An 18,825-nucleotide genomic window follows, 5' to 3' on the forward strand; every position below is an offset into this window, starting at 1 on the left:
TCCAGCAATCTGAGCATGCACTGCTTATTTAGTTTATTCCATTCCTAATGTTTATGTTATTTTTACATTTCTGTGTGTATGTACTTAGCTGAGGAAGGGGTTTGTTACCACAATTACCGTATTAAAATTCATTTTAATGCGGTAATTCGTCTTCTGCCGAATCAATATTTACATAATGGTATTTTCAAAACTCTAGAAAAAAATAAGACTACATTTGACAAGGTATACCACTTATATTTTCTTCTATACAGTAAAAATGTATTGAAATTCTGGACATCACTATATGGAAAATGATTAATATAGAAGAGAATCCAAATAATCTGAAAGAGCCATATCAGAAGAAATCATTCCAAAAAATAGAGGAAAGAAATCATTCCAATTATAAATATAAAATACAAATTTCCATAATAAGCTCGAGGAATCATTTTAAAATTAAGGCCTGTCCACTAATTTTATCCTGTACAGCAGAGGTCCCAGCCTTTTTCAACAGTAAGCAGCAATTGTCCAAAATCAACATTAGTTTTCCCAAGTTGTCCCATTAGATATTATAATACATCTCTTTATGCATTTCCTTTTTACTGTGTTTTTTCTCTCTCCAATTCTAGTGATGCAGGTGTAAAACTATGGGGTAATAACTGCCCAACTGTCCATTTCTGAAAACTCAAGTCAGGTTTGGTAAGGTAAACCTCCCAGTCTGTTCCAAACTATAAAATAAAAGAATACATACTGACAGAATGCCCACTGAAAAATTACTCAAATGAATACTAAATATATAATTTTAAAATTACATATTTTAAACTGTGATTGACTACTGCATCTTTCTGCATCTGTAAGAAGTAACTGTATTTAAAGCTTAGAAATCATACCAAAATCACTAAAAAGTTTAAAATATTAGAGAGAGAGAGAGAGAGAGAGAGAGAGAGAGAGAGAAACAACATTTGCTATCTGATTTTTACTTATTCATTTATTGTCACAACAGATGTAATGTTATGTATCAGTAATTACCAAAGGACAAATACCTTACCATTTGTACTTTGGTCATTACCGAAATATTTTACAAACAACAGCTTGTCATTATGAATTTTGTTATTCACCTAATCAAAGTGTATATTAAGCATAATAAGAAGTCATATAAAAGCACGACATTTATTTATTAAAAAAGAGAAATCTTTAACATAAAATCAAATTGTGTATTAATGCAGATTGTAGCCCCCCATATCTTTGTTGTTAACAACACAATTTGTTTACTTGCTGTAAAAATGGAAAACAGCAATAAAAAAAAAAACTTTTTTTTTTCAAGTCCTAACAGTTTTGAAATATACCATTATTCCATAACTTTCACAATTATTCATATGTCAATGATGCAGGAAACTGAAGCCACATGCCAACAAGTAATCTCATTATTTGTCAGCACTAAACACAAGAGTTAAGTTTCAGTTACATTAGTCATGACACACGTGATGCAGACCAACGAATGTTCAAAGAAACTTGAATCTTCTAGTCTCGTGTTTCTACATAGTGTCAATTCAAAGTAAACAAGGTAGAAAAAGAAGTTTTTTATTTCTATGTTTACATTACAGCGCAGCCCAGAAGTCCAATGACAGAGTAAAGTTGAATTTTAATATATGGAATCTTCATGAAATTAAAATGAACTTATAGCAGATGACATGAAAGAAAAAGAAAGTGAATTCAACCCAATCAGAATAACAAACTTCCTGGTGAATAACAAAATAATTTTTATGGAATATACATAGCTAGAGCAGGATAAGGAAAGTAAAAAACACAGTTAAGTGATACGGAAAAGGACAATTTAACTTTTGTATACAAAAAAAAAAGGGGGAAAAAAACAAGTTATCGAAATTATTACTTAGTAGAAAAAATTTTAAATTTATGTAACAGATAACAGGGATAAATGAAGCTGTCATTGCTCCTTCTGAAGATGGGAGTAATTTGGAACAATTTTAGAAGATATCCTCAAAAACAAACGAGAGATGGCTGTTGGCTATTCTCAACAACAAAACATTTTTGCCACATCTCATAACAGAGGAAGTCTGTTCACAAACACACCTATACATGGAATTGAACATTTCTATTATTTCATCATAAGATTAGCAAGATGTTTATGTTCACTGTTAGATGCTTGTACAGTTCAACGTAAGAACAATTGCCAAACTATTTATGCTAAATTTCAATTAATTCTAACTGATCAACTGGATCAATGCTTTCCACAGTGACAGAAAATAGCATGGGAAATATATCAATATCATTTTTAAACACTTTGAAGCTGGTAAATCTTTTCTTCTTCATGAAAATTTGTAACTGTTATATTTTGTCAATTAGATTTGCAGACACTGGAGTTTTGGAAGAAGTAGATGTTTTTCTGTTATTTGGTTTCTGAAAAGAAGTAACAGCCATTTGAAACACTTAACATGATAGTAGATCACATTAATTAACCAATCTCTTCATTGTAATTTAACTCTGAGTTTGTTCATTTATGCAATATTCCAAGTGTAGTAAAGTGCATCACTATATCCTGTTTCTGCAGATTTTAAAGTAAGGATTGAAAGTTCCAATGATTTAACACACTTACTTGTAAAAACAATCACAATTCAAACAACATCCAACACACTTTTTCTAAAAACCTGTTCTTGCATACAGCTTGTTGGTGTATAATTCAATTCAGAAGGCCTGCTTCAGTTTCAGCATTTTACGATTTTAATTCTGAAGATATTTTTTATAAAATTCCGTTATTGTTCAGTTAAATTAGGCAACCTATCGGTTATTACAAGGGTTGAACTTGTATAATCCCATCAGCATTGAGCATGCTCAATGCTGATGTGATACTGCCTCTTGCTCACAGAATAATCACCTGAGAGGGCATAAATTCAAATTGAGGAAAGACAGATGTAAGATAGATGTGCGCAAATTTGCCTTTAGCCAGCGGGTAGTTGGTTGGTGGAACAGACTTCCATCCCTTGTTGTGGAAGTTGATAGCCTAAATAAATTTAAGGCTCAGCTGGACAGGTATTTCGAACGAACGGAGGTGTGAAGTGGAAGGGTTTTTTTTTTTTTTTTTTTTTTGCTGATGCTGCATAAGCTTGCTTTCTTGCATCATATGCCTCTACTAATGCTAATAAACCTAAATTTTGCCCTTTAACACATGTTGAAATTCTTCAAAATAATCATCTCATACTATCATGCAATGTATTTTTCACTGGCTGAGAAGATAAAGTTCTGTACTTGGAAATAAAGTCAGGACCGGCCTATAAAGCAGTTATTAATCAGTCCACACTAGACTTTGAACAGGCTAAGAGTACAAAACTTGCTTCTTGCCCTAATGGTTGCCGAGCATTCTGGTCTCTTGCCAAAGCTTTGGTTGCAACTTTTGCCCATCTCTTTTTGCTCCCACCTCTGTCAAAACCAGATGGTTCTATTGTCACTTCAGCCAAAGATAAAGCTGACCTGCTAGTATCCCATATTTCTTCCAACTCGTGTATTAATGATCTTGGTAAAACACCTCCCACCATAATATAAATTTTAGTAGTTTACACCAACCTTGCGTTGAAAAAATAAAATAAAACAAAAAGCAAAAAACAAATTTAAACTGGTATTACTAATTTACAATAAATTACTATTTACAATAAGGATATAAAAAGAAAAAGTATCATAAAATACAATAAAATAACAGAAATTAAAAGTGCTAAAATCTGAAGCTTTCAAAAGCTCTGCCTTCTTTCTCAACGGTACGCTTTATTTTTGCAGTGCAATCTTAAATACCTGCAGGTTCACGGCACATGTCACGTGATTCAATAACACATGCATTGTTCTCATGCGTAACGGAACCAGAAGTAGCTCGGGAGCGTGTCAGGTGAAATCGTTCATCCCCTCAAAGGAACACTGCCTCAAAGAGGGGATGAATCCGCATACCCCTATCTCTATTAATGTTGCTCCCAATGGAACTAATCTGCAAGCTCTCGAGCCACTTGCAGTCCCAAAACTTATGCGCCCGGTCGATGATAGTAGCTTCGTCTGGGGAGATTTGCCGTTGCTTCTCCCAATAATGCTCCACCACGGCTGATTTTGCATAATCTGCATTCCCTATTGCCTTTGTGTGCTCCCCCAGACGATCCTTTAGACGCCGTTTTGTTTCCCCGCCACAATCTGGGCACTTAATGCTATAAACGACCCCACGTACACTTTCTTTTGGAATGGGATCTTTCACTTGTGAAAACACCGTGTGCAATTTACGTCCTGGCAGTTGCACACAGCGTGTCTGATGGTCCCGTAATATATGGGCTATTCGCTCGGTTAGACCCGGATAATAGGGAATGTATGCGGTGGCTATCGGCGTAAATGTCTCACCTCTCCTCTGATATACTTATTTATGATCCTCTGGGGGTAGCTACACCTCAGGAGATCCGCCATGACGTGCTCAAACTCTTTATTTGTATCCTCGGAGGTGCTACAATGTGATTTAGCCCTGTCTATTAGTGTTTCTAATCACACCGTTCTTGTGATGGTTGGCCTGAGCTGAATTATAGTGTGAATACTGACCTTTACACAGGTTTCCTGTAGACCCTAGTCTTTAAACACGGGCCTTCTCTGTAGACCAACACATCCAAGAATGGTAAAACCCCTCCTTTTTCCACCTCCGAGATAAAATGTATAAATGGGGAGACGCCATTAAGAAAATTCAAAACCTCATCTTCACTCCCTTTTCGAATAATTGAGAACGTATCATCTACATATCTTTTCCACGGATGCATAGGGAGAACCATATCACTAAATATTCTAGCCTCGAGCTCCTCCATCGCCAAATTAACAATAATCACGCTAATGGGGGAGCCCATTGCTGCCCCGTGAACCTGCTTATACATGGTGTTACAAAACACCATAGTGGTGCTTGATAGACAAAATTCTATACCTTTACAAATGTCCTCCACATCTCGTTGGGTCCTACTACTTAAGGTGACATCTTTTTGTAAAGCCATGTGTGCACAACGCACCCCATGGTTAATTGGAATACATGTAAACAGAGATGTCACGTCAAAAGATATCATGGTTTCATTTTCTTCTATAGATTGTTCTCTTATAAAATGCAAAAAATCTTTGCTGTCCCTAACACTAAACTCAGAGAGCTCCACTATTGGTGCCAACAATTTGGCCAGGAAACCAGATAATGCATATGTGGGACTGCCTATAAACGAAACAAATGGGTCTGAGTGGAACACCCACTTTATGTATCTTAGGCAGTCCATAAAACCTTGGTAATTGGCTTCCCGTAGCATGCAATGACCAATACCGTTATTTAAAAATCTTGTTATTCTTAAGCCAACTGTATGCCATCCTATTAACCTGGTGCTCCAAGTTCAACAATGGATTTTTGCCCATAATCTTATAAGTTGTTCTGTCATTCAGAAGATCTAATGCCTTACTAAAATACACCTCCTTGTCAAGAACCACTGTTACCCTGCCTTTGTCTGCCAATAGAACCACAATATTATCCTTCTACCCTGAGACCTTTAAGTGCTAATTTTTGTCTAATGTTAAAATTGGAGGGAACTTTCTTTGTTTGACTTAAAATAGCTGCTGTCCTTGTCCGGATTTCATTAGCCACGTCCTCAGGTAGCCTATTGATTGCTCTCTCAATGCCCATCGCTACTTCTGCATTGGGCGGTTTCGATGGAATCACTGCGAACTTAGTTCCTAGATTTAAAACCTCTTCCTCTTCTTTAGTCAATTGCTTACTGCTTAAATTAACTATAAAATTACTAGCAGTATTATTTTCAATATTATACCTGGTCGTAACTTGTTCCCTAAGTCTATCAAACTTACCCATTTGCCTACGTCTGTAAATGTCAGAAATCTGTCCTGCTTTTGTTGACACTACCCTAACCACCAATAATAGATGTGTCGGGATCACCCTCTCACTTATCTTGCTTAAACATTTTCTTTTATCCCTTCTAATATTCTATGTAGCTTCTCGATCCAAATATTTAGAATCTTCTTCTGGTACCACTTAGAAACATTAAACAATCGTTTGTCTTCAAAAGGCAGTTTAACCTGAAAACTTCGTGGTGTAAGACCATTAGTCTTACACCGATGAGCAAGACCATTAGTCTTACACCGATGAGCAAACCTCAGATGCTGTTCATGCTTAACTTCTCTAACACTATGCTTAACTTCTCTAACACTATGCTTCTAGAATTCCCTGATGCACTGCACTACTGAATGGCCATAACATCTAATTAATTCTTCAAATAGGCCTCTGGGGTTGGGCATATTCATAATATAAATTTTAGTAGTTCACACCAACCTTGCGTTGAAAAAATAAAATAAAACAAAAAACAAAATTAATAATTTTAATAAAATTAAACTGGTATTACTAATTTACAATAAATTACTATTTACAATAAGTATATAAAAAGAAAAAGTACCATAAAATATAATAAAATATACAGAAATTAAAAGTGCTAAAATCTGAAGCTTTTGAAGGCTCTGCCTTCTTTCTCAACAGTACGCTTTATTTTTGCAGTGCAATCTTAAATCTGAGAGAGCGATCAATAGGCTACCTGAGGACGTGGCTAATGAAATCCCGACAAGGACAGCAGCTATTTTAAGTCAAACAAAGAAAGTTCCCTCCAATTTTAACATTAGACAAAAATTAGCACTTAAAGGTCTCAGGGTAGGAAGATAATATTGTGGTTCTACTGGCAGACAAAGGGTAACAGTGGTTCTTGACAAGGAGTTGTATTTTAGTAAGGCATTAGATCTTCTGAATGACAGAACAACTTATAAGATTATGGGCAAAAATCCATTGTTGAGCATCAGGTTAATAGGATGGCATACAATTGGCTTAAGCATAACAAGATTTCTAAATAACGGTATTGGTCATTGCATGCTATGGGAAGCCAATTACAGAGGTTTTATGGACTGCCTAAGATACATAAAGTGTGTGTTCCACTCAGACCCATTTGTTTCGTTTATAGGCAGTCCCACTTATGCATTATCTGGTTTCCTGGCCAAATTGTTGGCACCGATAGTGGAGCTCTCTGAGTTTAGTGTTAGGGACAGCAAGGATTTTGTGCATTTTATAAGAGAACAATCTATAGAAGAAAATGAAACCATGATATCTTTTGATGTGACATCTCTGTTTACATGTATTCCAATTAACCATGGGGTACGTTGTGCATACATGGCTTTACAAAAAGATGTCACCTTAAGTAGTAGGACCCAACTAGATGTGGAGGACATTTGTAAAGGAATTCTGTCTATCAAGCACCACTATGGTGTTTTGTAATACTATGTATAAGCAGGTTCACGGGGCAGCAATGAGCTCTCTCATTAGTGCGATTATTGCTAATTTGGCAATGGAGGAGCTAGAGGCTAGAATGTTTAGTGATATGGTTCTCCCTGTGCATCCGTGGAAAAGATATGTGGATGATACGTTCTCAATTATTCGAAAAGGGAGTGTTTTCAGGCGGAGCATTATTGGGAGAAGCAACGGCAAATCTCCCCAGACGAAGCTACTATCATCGACCGGGCGCATAAGTTTTGGGACTGCAAGTGGCTTGAGAGCTTGCAGATTAGTTCCATTGGGAGCAACATTAATAGAGATAGGGGTATGCGGATTCATCCCCTCTTTGAGGCAGTGTTCCTTTGAGGGGATGAACGATTTCACCTGACACGCTCCCGAGCCACTTCTGGTTCCGTTACGCATGAGAACAATGCACGTGTTATTGAATCACGTGACATGTGCCGTGAACCTGCAGGTATTTAAGATTGCAGTGCAAAAATAAAGCGTACCGTTGAGAAAGAAGGCAGAGCCTTCGAAAGCTTCAGATTTTAGCACTTTTAATTTCTGTATATTTTATTGTATTTTATGGTACTTTTTCTTTTTATATACTTATTGTAAATAGTAATTTATCGTAAATTAGTAATACCGTTTAATTTTATTAAAATTATTAATTTTATAAAAAATAATTTTTCAACACAAGGTTGGTGTAAACTACTAAAATTTATATTATGAATATGCTTGATTTTGATTTTTTTGATTTGGTAGTTGTTGGCGCATCGGCTTCTGTGGCCATATTGCACCTCCCAAGGTTTTTGCAGTACTTTGATCCAAGCCCGAGGCGGGAATCGAACCCGCGACCTTTGGGTTGCCGGGCAGGTACTTTACCATATGAATATGCCCAACCCCAGAAGCCTATTTGAAGAACCTCCCACAATTCCTAGCATGCTCCAATCAATGCCTCTTGCGGCCTTTTGTCAAAAGGATTTTGACGAATCTTAATGCTAAGAAAGCTCCAGGTCCTGATGATATTTCTCCACTTGTTCTCAGAACCTGTGCTCTTGAATTTACTCCTGTTCTTTGCCACATTTTTTCACTTTCTTATTCCAAAGGTGTTTTTCCTTCTGCTTGGAAATTTGCTCATATCCAGCCAGTTCCTAAAAATCGTGACAAATCCCTCCCATCCAATTATCGTCTCATTGCAATTACTTTTACTCTTTCTAAAGTAATGGAGAAATCAGTTAACTGCCAACTCTTAAACTATCTAGAAACCTTCCGTCTGATCAACGATTGCCAGTATGGATTCCATCAGTTTCAATTCACTGGTGATATTCTGGCTTATGTTACCCATTTATGGACAAATTCAATGGAAAAGTTTGGAGAAACACAAGCAGTTGCTCTTGACATCTCAAAGATTTTCGATCGTGTTTGACATAAAGGTCTTCTAAACAAGCTTCCGTCTTATGGTTTGCTGACTATCTTTTTTTAATTGGTTGTCCAGTTTTCTCTCTGACTGCTCACCGAGGGTGATGGTAGATGGCTCTCTGTCTTCTAACGTCTCCACTAATGCTGGTGTCCCCCAAGTTTCTTTCCTCCACTCTTTTCCTCTTGTATATTAATGACTTTCTTCGACTGACCAGAAATCCTATCCATAGTTTTGCTGATATACATTGCATGCTGCATTCCAGTTTCAGAAACCTTGCCCTGTTCAATCAGCTTCAACTTCTGGAATATTCACTACCAATTCCTTAAATGCTGATCGCCAGGTAATTGTCCAGTGGGGCAAAGATAACTTAGTTGATTTCAATCCTTCTAAAACCCAGTCCTGTCTTATATCTTTCAAAAAGGATTCTTCTGCTCCTATGCTTATCTTTGGTGACACTCCGATTTGTAGGCAGGCAAGATGATATATCTCCTTTGGGGATTACCCTGACTTCTAATCTCTCTTGGCACAAGCACATTACAAATATTGCTTCCTCTGCACCTAATAAACTTGGTTTTCTCTTTCGCTCTTGGCATTACTTTTCTTCCAAACAGCTGTTCACTCTGTACAAATTGCAAATCTGTCATATCATGGATTATTGTTCCCATATCTGGGGTGGTGCCCCCAAAACCTCTCTCAGGCTTCTGGATTCTATTCAGAAGTGGGTAGTTAGATTAAGTAATGACTCATCTCTAATAGAGTCTCTCCACACTCTCTCTCTCTCTCTCATAGATGCACTGTGTCTGCTGCATACCTCTTCTACAGATGTTTCCATGGGCACTGTTCTTCTGAATTGGCTTCTATAATTCCCACTCTCTCTTTCAAAACATTCCGAACACATGCTGCCACCAGCCAACATCCGTTTACAGTCCAACTTCAAACTCACAGAACCAACTTTTCATCTTCCTCGTTTATTCATTCAACTGCCGTTTTCTGGAACAACCTTCCTTCATACGTATTTTTTGAAAATTACAGTCTACAGAAGTTGAAGTCTAATGTCAACAAATATCTTCTCTTGTCTTCTCAACCTCCAATCCAAGCACTGTGCTAAGTACTATAGGTTCTAATAATACCTCTTGTGTTTGGGGTTTTCATTAAAAAAAAAAAAAAAATCCGTAGCATTAAATTTAAGCAGGCTTAAAATGATATAAAATGAATTCATTTTTAGAGTTGACAAAATCAACTCCATGTTTATATTTCATGGTTGTAACTTTTTTTTAAAAAAACATGTGAAAAACAGCATTTTTAAATATTTAATTTTCTTATTAAAAAATAAAAACTTATATAAATTAATGATGGACCTTAATTCAGAAATGATATACTGGTATACTGCAAGCAGAATTCAAAAAAATCTAAAAAACTTTTTCCATAAATAAAAAACAAACAGCTGACAGGGATAGTGCAATCACTGCTGGGTTAAAAGGCCCAAATATAGAATTCATGAAAATCCATCCGTGAGGAGTCAAATTGTTACATGTGGATGGATGAACAAACAGACAGATATGGTAAAAACAAAGGGCTATTATGCTAAAGCAGCACCTAATAAAATAAAGACAGTCAGCCATGAATCTATTCTGCGGCTGACTGTGTTTTGGGGTTTTCATAAAAAGAAAATAAATAAGTTTTCCAGGCTTAACATGTTAATGCCAGTCCACCTGTGAAGATTACACCCCTGTCATGTGGCAACCCATGACATAAGTACTTTGAGCACATTTCATCAATGACAGGTTATTAATTGTAATTTCTGAACACTAGTCACTTCATTCGAACTCCTGTGACTTTTAGCTTTGGAGCTTTTGAAGAACATCTTGTTTGGTAATACTGATACCCTGGCAGACCGGAAACCAAAAACTAAATTAAAATCCTACTTGAAATCTTATGTGCTATAGTTGAAAAGCATTCTTCAGTTTAAGTGTGATCAAAAAGGAGAGTACAGTAAACTTTAACACAAATCCACGGTTATCCTTATCTCAGCATCATCATCACCATCATACAGTCCACTGTGGTGACATTTATAACTTGTTCTGCGTAATTCTCATCTGCATAACCTCCAGACTTTTGCCTATCAAATATAACTAATTTCCAGCAATTATTTTTCTTTGCAGACACTTCACAGTAGTGGACTTAGATTATGAACCATTATGTACATATACACACGTATACACAGTAGAGTACTGCATCGGGTAAGGTATCAACAGGTTACCTGCAGTGCAGATTGGGCTGCAGGTCAGTTTTGGATAATTTTACTGATTGTGGATGTGCAGTTCCAGTTTTTATAAATTAATTCATTGCCACATGATGCCAAAAGCCTAGAATTAAAAAGGTTCAATAGAGAGAAAAAGGTTGTTGTTGTTATTTGGTTTTTAGGAGCATTAGCAACTAAAGCCATATTGCTCCGAGGATATGCGGTGGTCATTCCCTGACCTTTCCGCATCCTCCGTATCCTCTGTATTTGGTGGTCACGGGCTCGAACCCCAGTCTAATCAAGAAGCGTGTGCTACGCACTGCCGCTCCTGCCCACCTGGCTACAGAGGCGCCGAGAGAGAGAGAGAGAGAGAGAAAGGAGAATGGAAGATGATTTATTTGATGTGGAAATTTCCAGCAATGAAAATGTTGAACCTTCACCTGAAAAAATTCAAAATTAATCACAATGCGACTTCTAAAACCAATTTCTGACATTGAAGATTTTCAATTTTTGAGGTGGTGGTGAAAAAAAATATTTTTTTTTCCCAAAACTTGCAGATCTGGCTTGTTTCATTCTTGTGATCCTTGCCAGCAGTGTAGCCAGTGAAAGAGATTTTTCTGCAGCTAGATTTCTAATCCAAGGAACAGCTGAACTCAGAAACTGTTGAAAAATGTTAAAATATGTTGAAAAATGTTATGTTATGAAAATATTTTTTATTTTTTTAAAATTTTTATATAATTATATTCAATAAAAATATTCTCAACGTTTTAGTTTTGCATGATTACTATTGCGTAAAAAATTTAAGATAATTTTCTTTATGTCCTTTTTTTCTGTGCTTGTTTTGTGGGTTGCAGGTAGAAACAATGTGGGTCAGGTTCAGGCGAGCTTCCAGGTACTGTTGGTGTTGGTCAAGTGCAGGTCAAATACAATGGATACATGCACTCTAATACATAGAATATATATATTTATATAGCACATATAAGAATAAATAACCAACATTGAAAATTAAGTAAAATCAACAAGATCAACGTCAATACGTACTTCTGCCATAACTTGCCGACATGAGCCACAAGGTCCAACAAAGTCATTTTTTGACACGCTGAAATAAAGTAAGCAGAAGTACAATATATTTTAAACATAAAATATGTTTATTGAAATTTAAATAATATATTGATAAACTATGTGCCTTTTACTTTCAGTTAATCTAGATCTATCCTTGTATATTTAAATAAAATCTTTCTGGAAATGTAGAAAAACTCAAAATCTTATAAATTCTGACTTTATTATTAATTGTGCAAGTTAATAAATTTTAGTTTTTTAATAGTATGTATAAAAAATAAAACTGCTATGCTCATCATGCGAGGCACCTCCGTAGCCAGGTGGGAAGGAGCAGCAGCAGTGCGTAGCACACGCTTCTTGATTAGACCGGGGTTCGAGCTGTCACCACCAAATACAGAGGATGTGGAAAGGTCAGGGAATGACCACCGCATATCTTGGAGCAATATGGCCTTAGTTGCTAATGCTCCCAAAAAAAAAAACCAAAACCAGCTCATCATGCAAATGGAAAAAAAAAAAAGTTGTAACACATAGTTCTTTCATTATATTTTATTTGTATGCAAGACTCGTGAGCAATGCATTCATAAATACAGTAGAACTTGGATAAGAAATTCCCGCATATGAAGTTTTCCCCTGTACTAGGTTTGGTTTCTTAAGTCCCAATTTCAACTCTATACAGGGTGTCTCAAAAATATACGGCATAACTTTAGGAATGAGTTCCTCATATGTAAACAATAAAAATATTTTATATCAACATAGTTCCAGAAATGCTTGGTTCCCAAGTTATTTACCGGAATGTCTTATCTCCCGCAGGTGATTTCCTTCATCACAAGGTACTGACAGAATCTGGTGGTTTTCCATTCTGACCATGTACTCAAATCAGGAGCAAGCGGATATGCACTTTATGTACGGTTTGGCAGATGGCAATGCTCTGGAGACTTGTCATTTGTACCACAAAAGGTTCCCAGAAAGAAGATGTCCAGACAGGAAAACATTTGAAGGTATCCATCGCTGCCTTTGTGAACATGGGACCTTTACACACAGAGGACAACCAAGATCTACGACTCCTGAAGTAGAGGGGTGGACCAACTGCCTGGCCTCCACGCTCACCTGATTTAAACCAACTAGATTTCCTCTTGTGGGGCCATTTAAAGTCAATGGTGTATTCAACTCCGGTAGCTGATGTGGAAACTCTCCACAATCGAATTATGGCAGGTTGTGAGACAATACGAAACATGACAGGAATTTGGCATCGTCTTCACGAGTCCATGAGACGTCAATGTGAAGTCTGTATTCAGGCAGAAGGTGGACATTTTGAACAATTGCTATAAGGTGATGTGAACAGTTAAGTGTCATAGACAGACCTTCAAAACTCGGAAAGCAAGCATGTCTGGAACTATGTTGATATAAAATATTTTTATTGTCTACATATGAGGAACTCATTCCTGAAGCTATGCCGTGTATTTTTGAGACACCCTGTATATTGTAATGTATTTTTTTCCCAGGTAAAAAGTTTTCCCGCATAAAAAGTTTGTGATAAAGAATACACAGTGTATTATTGTAATGACGTTTTCCCACTTAATACATTTTTTAAATATATAAATTCTTTATTTTTAATATTCAAAAATATCACACAATACTAACATTTTGGTAATCGAACAAGCTATTACATAGCATCATATTAGTTTGTAGTAAAACACCGAAGTAGGTGAAATGGCATCGTTTTTGTGATATCACATATTGTGAATGCCTTCACAATGAGTTTCCCTGATATTGCACTATCTCCAATAAGCAATGCTTCGCAATGGAGAAGACTAATGTTACTTATTCTCAGCAGATACTTCCAATATTTCTCAGCAGATACCACCCCTGGGTGGTATCTGCTGAGAAATATTGGTTTTTAAAAAAAATTTATTAGACTAGGTTAAATTAATATTTAAATATTAAGCTGAAATTTATATACCAGACTTAAGGCATGAGGCAATCTTACTGAAAATTAAAGTGTCGAGGAACATAAAACTGGGCAACATGAATGTCAGAGACACAGGCTTAATCTCTTTTTAACTTGTGTTTAATTTAAACACATTTAATATAAGAACACCAACAGTCCTTATCAGAGAACCACATCAAAAAAGGGAATTTGTGGAATCCTTTATTATTCAAAAAAGCTGGGCATCTTACAGAAATAGAGGAAGGAAAAACATAACCCTCCACCACACAATGGATTGCTCTCTTCCCATCAGCCTTCAACAAGAAGCAAAACAGGATACTCCACCCACAAGCATTAACATTGACACTATAAGAATGGGGAGTGAGCTTCATGACAACCAGCCACATCCTTAATAGTGAAGCAGAGACAGACAGACCCTAGGGCAACAATGGAAACTAGCAGTCCAACATAAAGGAAGCCAGATCCTATATGAAGCCAGCAAGTACATCCAACAATAATGTCAAGTGTCTCAGAAGTCTAACAGCCACCCAATACAATTCTTGACAACTTAAAATGACCTTTATCCTCTTCATTCCTTACGTTGTATCATATGCTGAAAACTGTATATAATTATTAGCATTAGTGGTGGCAAATGGTACAAGCAAAAAAAATCCCTGAATTTATTTAAACTATCAACTTCCACAACAACAGATTGGAAGTTTGTTCCAGCAATCAACCACCCACTGGCTGAAGACAAACTTCCACACATCTATTCTGCAACTGTTCTTCCTCAATTTGAATTTGTGCTCCCTAATGTGCATAGTCTGAGCAAGAGGAAGAATCCAATCAGCATTGAACTTGCTCAATCCATTCAAAGCCTTAAACACCTCAGTTAGGTCACCTTGCAGGTGCCTAGTCTTCAGATGCTGCAATTTGCAGAACTGAAGCCTTTCTTGGTAAGAGCACTCTTTTGTTCTACTCACCAATCCCATTGCCCTTCTCTGTACTCATTCCAGCAGCTCTACATCCTTCCTTTTTGGGAAGGATGTAGAGCTGCTGAAGCCTCCAGGCAATATCAAGGTGTGGACTAACCATTGCTTTCTACAATGGGATAATCACTTCCTTATTGCTGCTAGAAAAATTCCTGTATATCATTGACAAGACCTCAAGAGCTGTCTGGGCACCTGTTTGCACTGCTCAGAGATATTCCTTAACATTAATTATTATGAAATGTTAAAAGTAATTTATAGTTTTTTGGACTATAAGTGAAGGTTTTTTTTTTTTTTAATTCTAAGTATGCCAAAGAAGACCTGCAAAGAGTGTTTGAAACACATGGTACCTCTAAATTCAAATATTAATTGTTAACCTAGTCTAATAAAGTTTTTTAAAACCAATGCAGTGAAGCGTTTTCAAATTAACATTATTTAAAAAGACTTTTTATTGAATTTTTGTTTTAATATTTCTGATTTTGTAGAAATATTAAGATAAAAATACAAATTTATTTTATTGCTAAAATTCAACAGGATAAATTATTTATTTATTTTCTAATATATACAGATTTTTACATTCTCTTTGTAAAAGCTAGCAGTAATCGTCCATTACTTTTTTTTTTTTTTTTATGAAAACCTCAAACATGAAAGATATTAGAACCTATAGTACTTAGTACTGTGCATGGGTTGAAGATTGAAAAGACTGAAGATGCTTGTTGACATTAGACTTGAATTTCTGTAGATTATAATTTTCAGGAAATATATGCAAAGGAAGGTTGTTCCAGAAAACAGAAGATGAAGGAAGGCATAACTGAGGAAGAAATAAAGTTAGGTCTGTGCATTTTGAAGTTGGACAGTAAATGGATTCTGACTGGTTATGGCACGTGTTTAGACTAGTTTGGAAGAGAATGGGAGAATTATAGATGCTAACTCAGAAGAATGGTGTCCATGGAACTATCTATAGAAAAGGAATGTCTATGAGACAGAGTGGAGGGATTTTGCAAGTGACAGACAGGGAGTGGAGACACACTGTAAGAGAGAGAGAGAGTGGAGAGACTTTGTAAGAGATGGGTCATTGATTAATATCACTGCCCTCTTTTGAATGGAGTTTAGAAGCCGGAGAGAGGTTTTGGGGGCACAATCCCTGATGTAGGAAAAATATTCCATGGTAAGGCACTTTTGAGATTTATAAAAAGTGAGTAGTTGTTCAGAAGAAAAGTAACAATGAGAGCAAAAGAGAAAACCCAGTTTTTTAGATGCAGAGGAAGCAATATTTGTGATATTTTTATGCCAAGAGAGAGAATAAAAGTAAGGCTAATCACTAATAGAGATATGTATCTTGTCTAGAGATTTGAGTTTCACTGAAGGTATGCAGGGGAGCAGTAGACTCCTTTCTGCAAGGTATATAAGAGAGGACTGAGTTTTAGAAGGATTAAAATTAACTAAGTTATCATTGGAGAATTACCTGGAGATCAGAATTTAAGGAATTTCTGGTGGATATGTGAGAAGATTAAGTTGTTTGTTCGGGGCAAAATTTCTCAAACAAAGATGGAATGCAATGTGCTAACTTCAGCAAAACTATGGATAGATTTTCAGTCAGTGGAATAAGGTTATTGATATGCAAGAGTGGGGAGAAAGAACTGAACCTTAGAGAACACCAGCATTAGTTGAAAAGGTAGACAACAGAGAGCCATATACCATCAGTGAATGGTCAGAGAGAAAACTGGATACCAATTGCAAAAAACAGTTGGCAATCCACAAAATGAAAACTTGTTTAGAAGCCCTTTATGCCAAACATGATCAAAAGCCTTAATGCCAAGAGCAACTGCTTGAGTTTTTACCACACTTTTCCATTGAATTTGTCCAGATAGGTAAGATAAGCCAATATATCATCAGTGGATCAACGCTGATGGGATCCATATTGGCAATTATTGATCAAATGGAAAGTTTCAAAATTAATTTGGGAGTTGGCGATTAATGAATTTCTCATTACTTTGCAAGAGAGGAGTACAATGGTATTATAATTGAATGGGAGGGATCTGTCACCCTTTTTGGAAACTGGCTGGATGTGAGCAAATTTGCAAGCAGAAGGAAAAACACCAGTGGAATAAGAAAGGTGCAAAATGGCAACACAGAACAGGAACACCATTTTTGAGAAAAATGGAGAAATGCCATCAGGTCTTGGAGCTTGGTATCAAGACTTTTTTCAAAATTATTCTGACATCCTTTTGATGGAAGATTGCAGGAAGCACTGAGTGGACTGTATTGGGAATACTAGGAGATAGTTTACAAAGATCTTCAATATAAGAGTTAGAAGAAAATTAATGCTAAGTTGGCTTCAGTTGAGGAGGCAATACAATCATCAAGTTTTAAGAGAGGTAGGAGTTAGGGCTGGATTTCCCATTAGGCACAATGCCTAGGGCCTATGAAGAAAGGGGAAAAAAAAAAAAAAAAACCCAACGGTTCACCCTTTTCACTGTGACTAACGAAAAACAAGCTGAGAAAACATGCACAATTGACTCTAGGAGCTTCAATTCAATATGCATACGCTATCTAGCAACTGTTCTCAAAACTAGAAGAATCGAAGTGATAGTCGCTCCATCATTTGAGGTGGTTTATCATTTATTATAGTTTAAACTTGAGTCACATTAATTGACATGATTCACAGTCAAAGCGTTAAAAATAGAAGAAACATTTTACCCCCCTTTTTTTAGCACATTTCGGAATAAAAGTGCCTAGGGCCTACAAACACCAAAATCCAGCCCTGGTGGGAGTATAGATGGACAAAAGTTGTGGCCAATAACTCTGGCAAGAGATCAAAATGTGATTATCATTTGGACAAGAAGCAGGTTTATGAATGTATCTCACCTTCTTTGATATCATTCTATTAAACTTATATCCTGGAACCTTTCACCTCATTTCATAATTAACTGCATTCATGTTATTAGGCATAAAGCATCCAGCAACCAAAACTTTCATAGTTCTCCTACCAGTTGATTAAACTTTTCTTTGTTACCTAAAAACTGGCGAAATAGGATTAAAATATTACTATGGCTAATTGAATAAGGTTTAGTTTTTTTTTTTTCCCCCAAAACTGCTATCATGCAATCATTTCCTGATTTGTGGTCAAAAAACAAAGGCTGCATCTTTATGTTCTCAATCAATTTTTCTTCAAATAGTTAAAACCATCACTATTTCTGTTCAAAGCATTCACAAAATTTTTCATCAAGCCCAGCTTTATATACTACAAAGGATAAAGAACCAATTACCTTTCCCACAAGCTTCTTGTGTTGCCAATTCTTAAAAACAGTGCTGTTCTGTTGCTCAACTATTCCACAAGCAGTGGAAAGAATAATACTCGGTAAATCTGTATGCAATCCAAGTAAAAGTGCAATGACCTTAACATCACTAAAAAAAAAAAAAAAAGTGCCAATGATGTTCTTTATATTTGATTGCATTCAACATTTGGAAGAAAACCATCTCAAATTTCCTTTATTCCAACAAAATGGGCTACAATATAGAAGGCTTTGTGTTTCTACGATATAATAAAACTATCCTGTTTTATTACATTAAAACAGGAGAGACTATTTTTACAAGGATGGGATATGCTTAAATAGAATGCGTGCAAGAATATTTGCTAATGCAATCAAGGCAGTAGGCAGTTTGGGGGTTACACAGACTAATAGGCCGACCAGGCTAGCCAGATGGGTAAAGTACCTACCTGGCAACCCAAAGGTCGCGGGTTCGAATCCCGCCTCGGGCTTGGATCAGAGTAAAATACAAAAACTGCATTATGGCCACAGAAGCTGATGTGCCAACAACTATCAAAAAAAAAAAAAAAAAACACACCATGAAACAAACTTTTTTAAATTTCTCTTTCTAAACAAA

General features: G+C 36.2%; 1 protein-coding gene across 1 annotated transcript in view; it reads right to left on the reverse strand.

The window, feature by feature from the left end:
• Nucleotides 1–417: 417 nt before the first annotated feature.
• LOC150076081 (cytidine deaminase-like) overlaps nucleotides 418–18,825 on the reverse strand; it is a 37,587-nt gene continuing 19,179 nt past the window's right edge. The window contains exons 4-5 of the mRNA XM_090387527.1: nucleotides 12,004–12,061; nucleotides 418–704 (exon numbers count right to left, since the gene is read on the reverse strand). Of these exons, the coding sequence (XP_090243653.1) occupies nucleotides 576–704; nucleotides 12,004–12,061 (187 nt within the window). The 3' untranslated portion in view covers nucleotides 418–575. The remainder of the gene's footprint in view (nucleotides 705–12,003; nucleotides 12,062–18,825) is intronic.

The sequence above is a fragment of the Mastigoproctus giganteus genome, chromosome 13 (assembly GCF_048544385.1).
Source record: "Mastigoproctus giganteus isolate SK-2022 chromosome 13, ASM4854438v1, whole genome shotgun sequence".
Taxonomy (NCBI): domain Eukaryota; kingdom Metazoa; phylum Arthropoda; class Arachnida; order Uropygi; family Thelyphonidae; genus Mastigoproctus; species Mastigoproctus giganteus.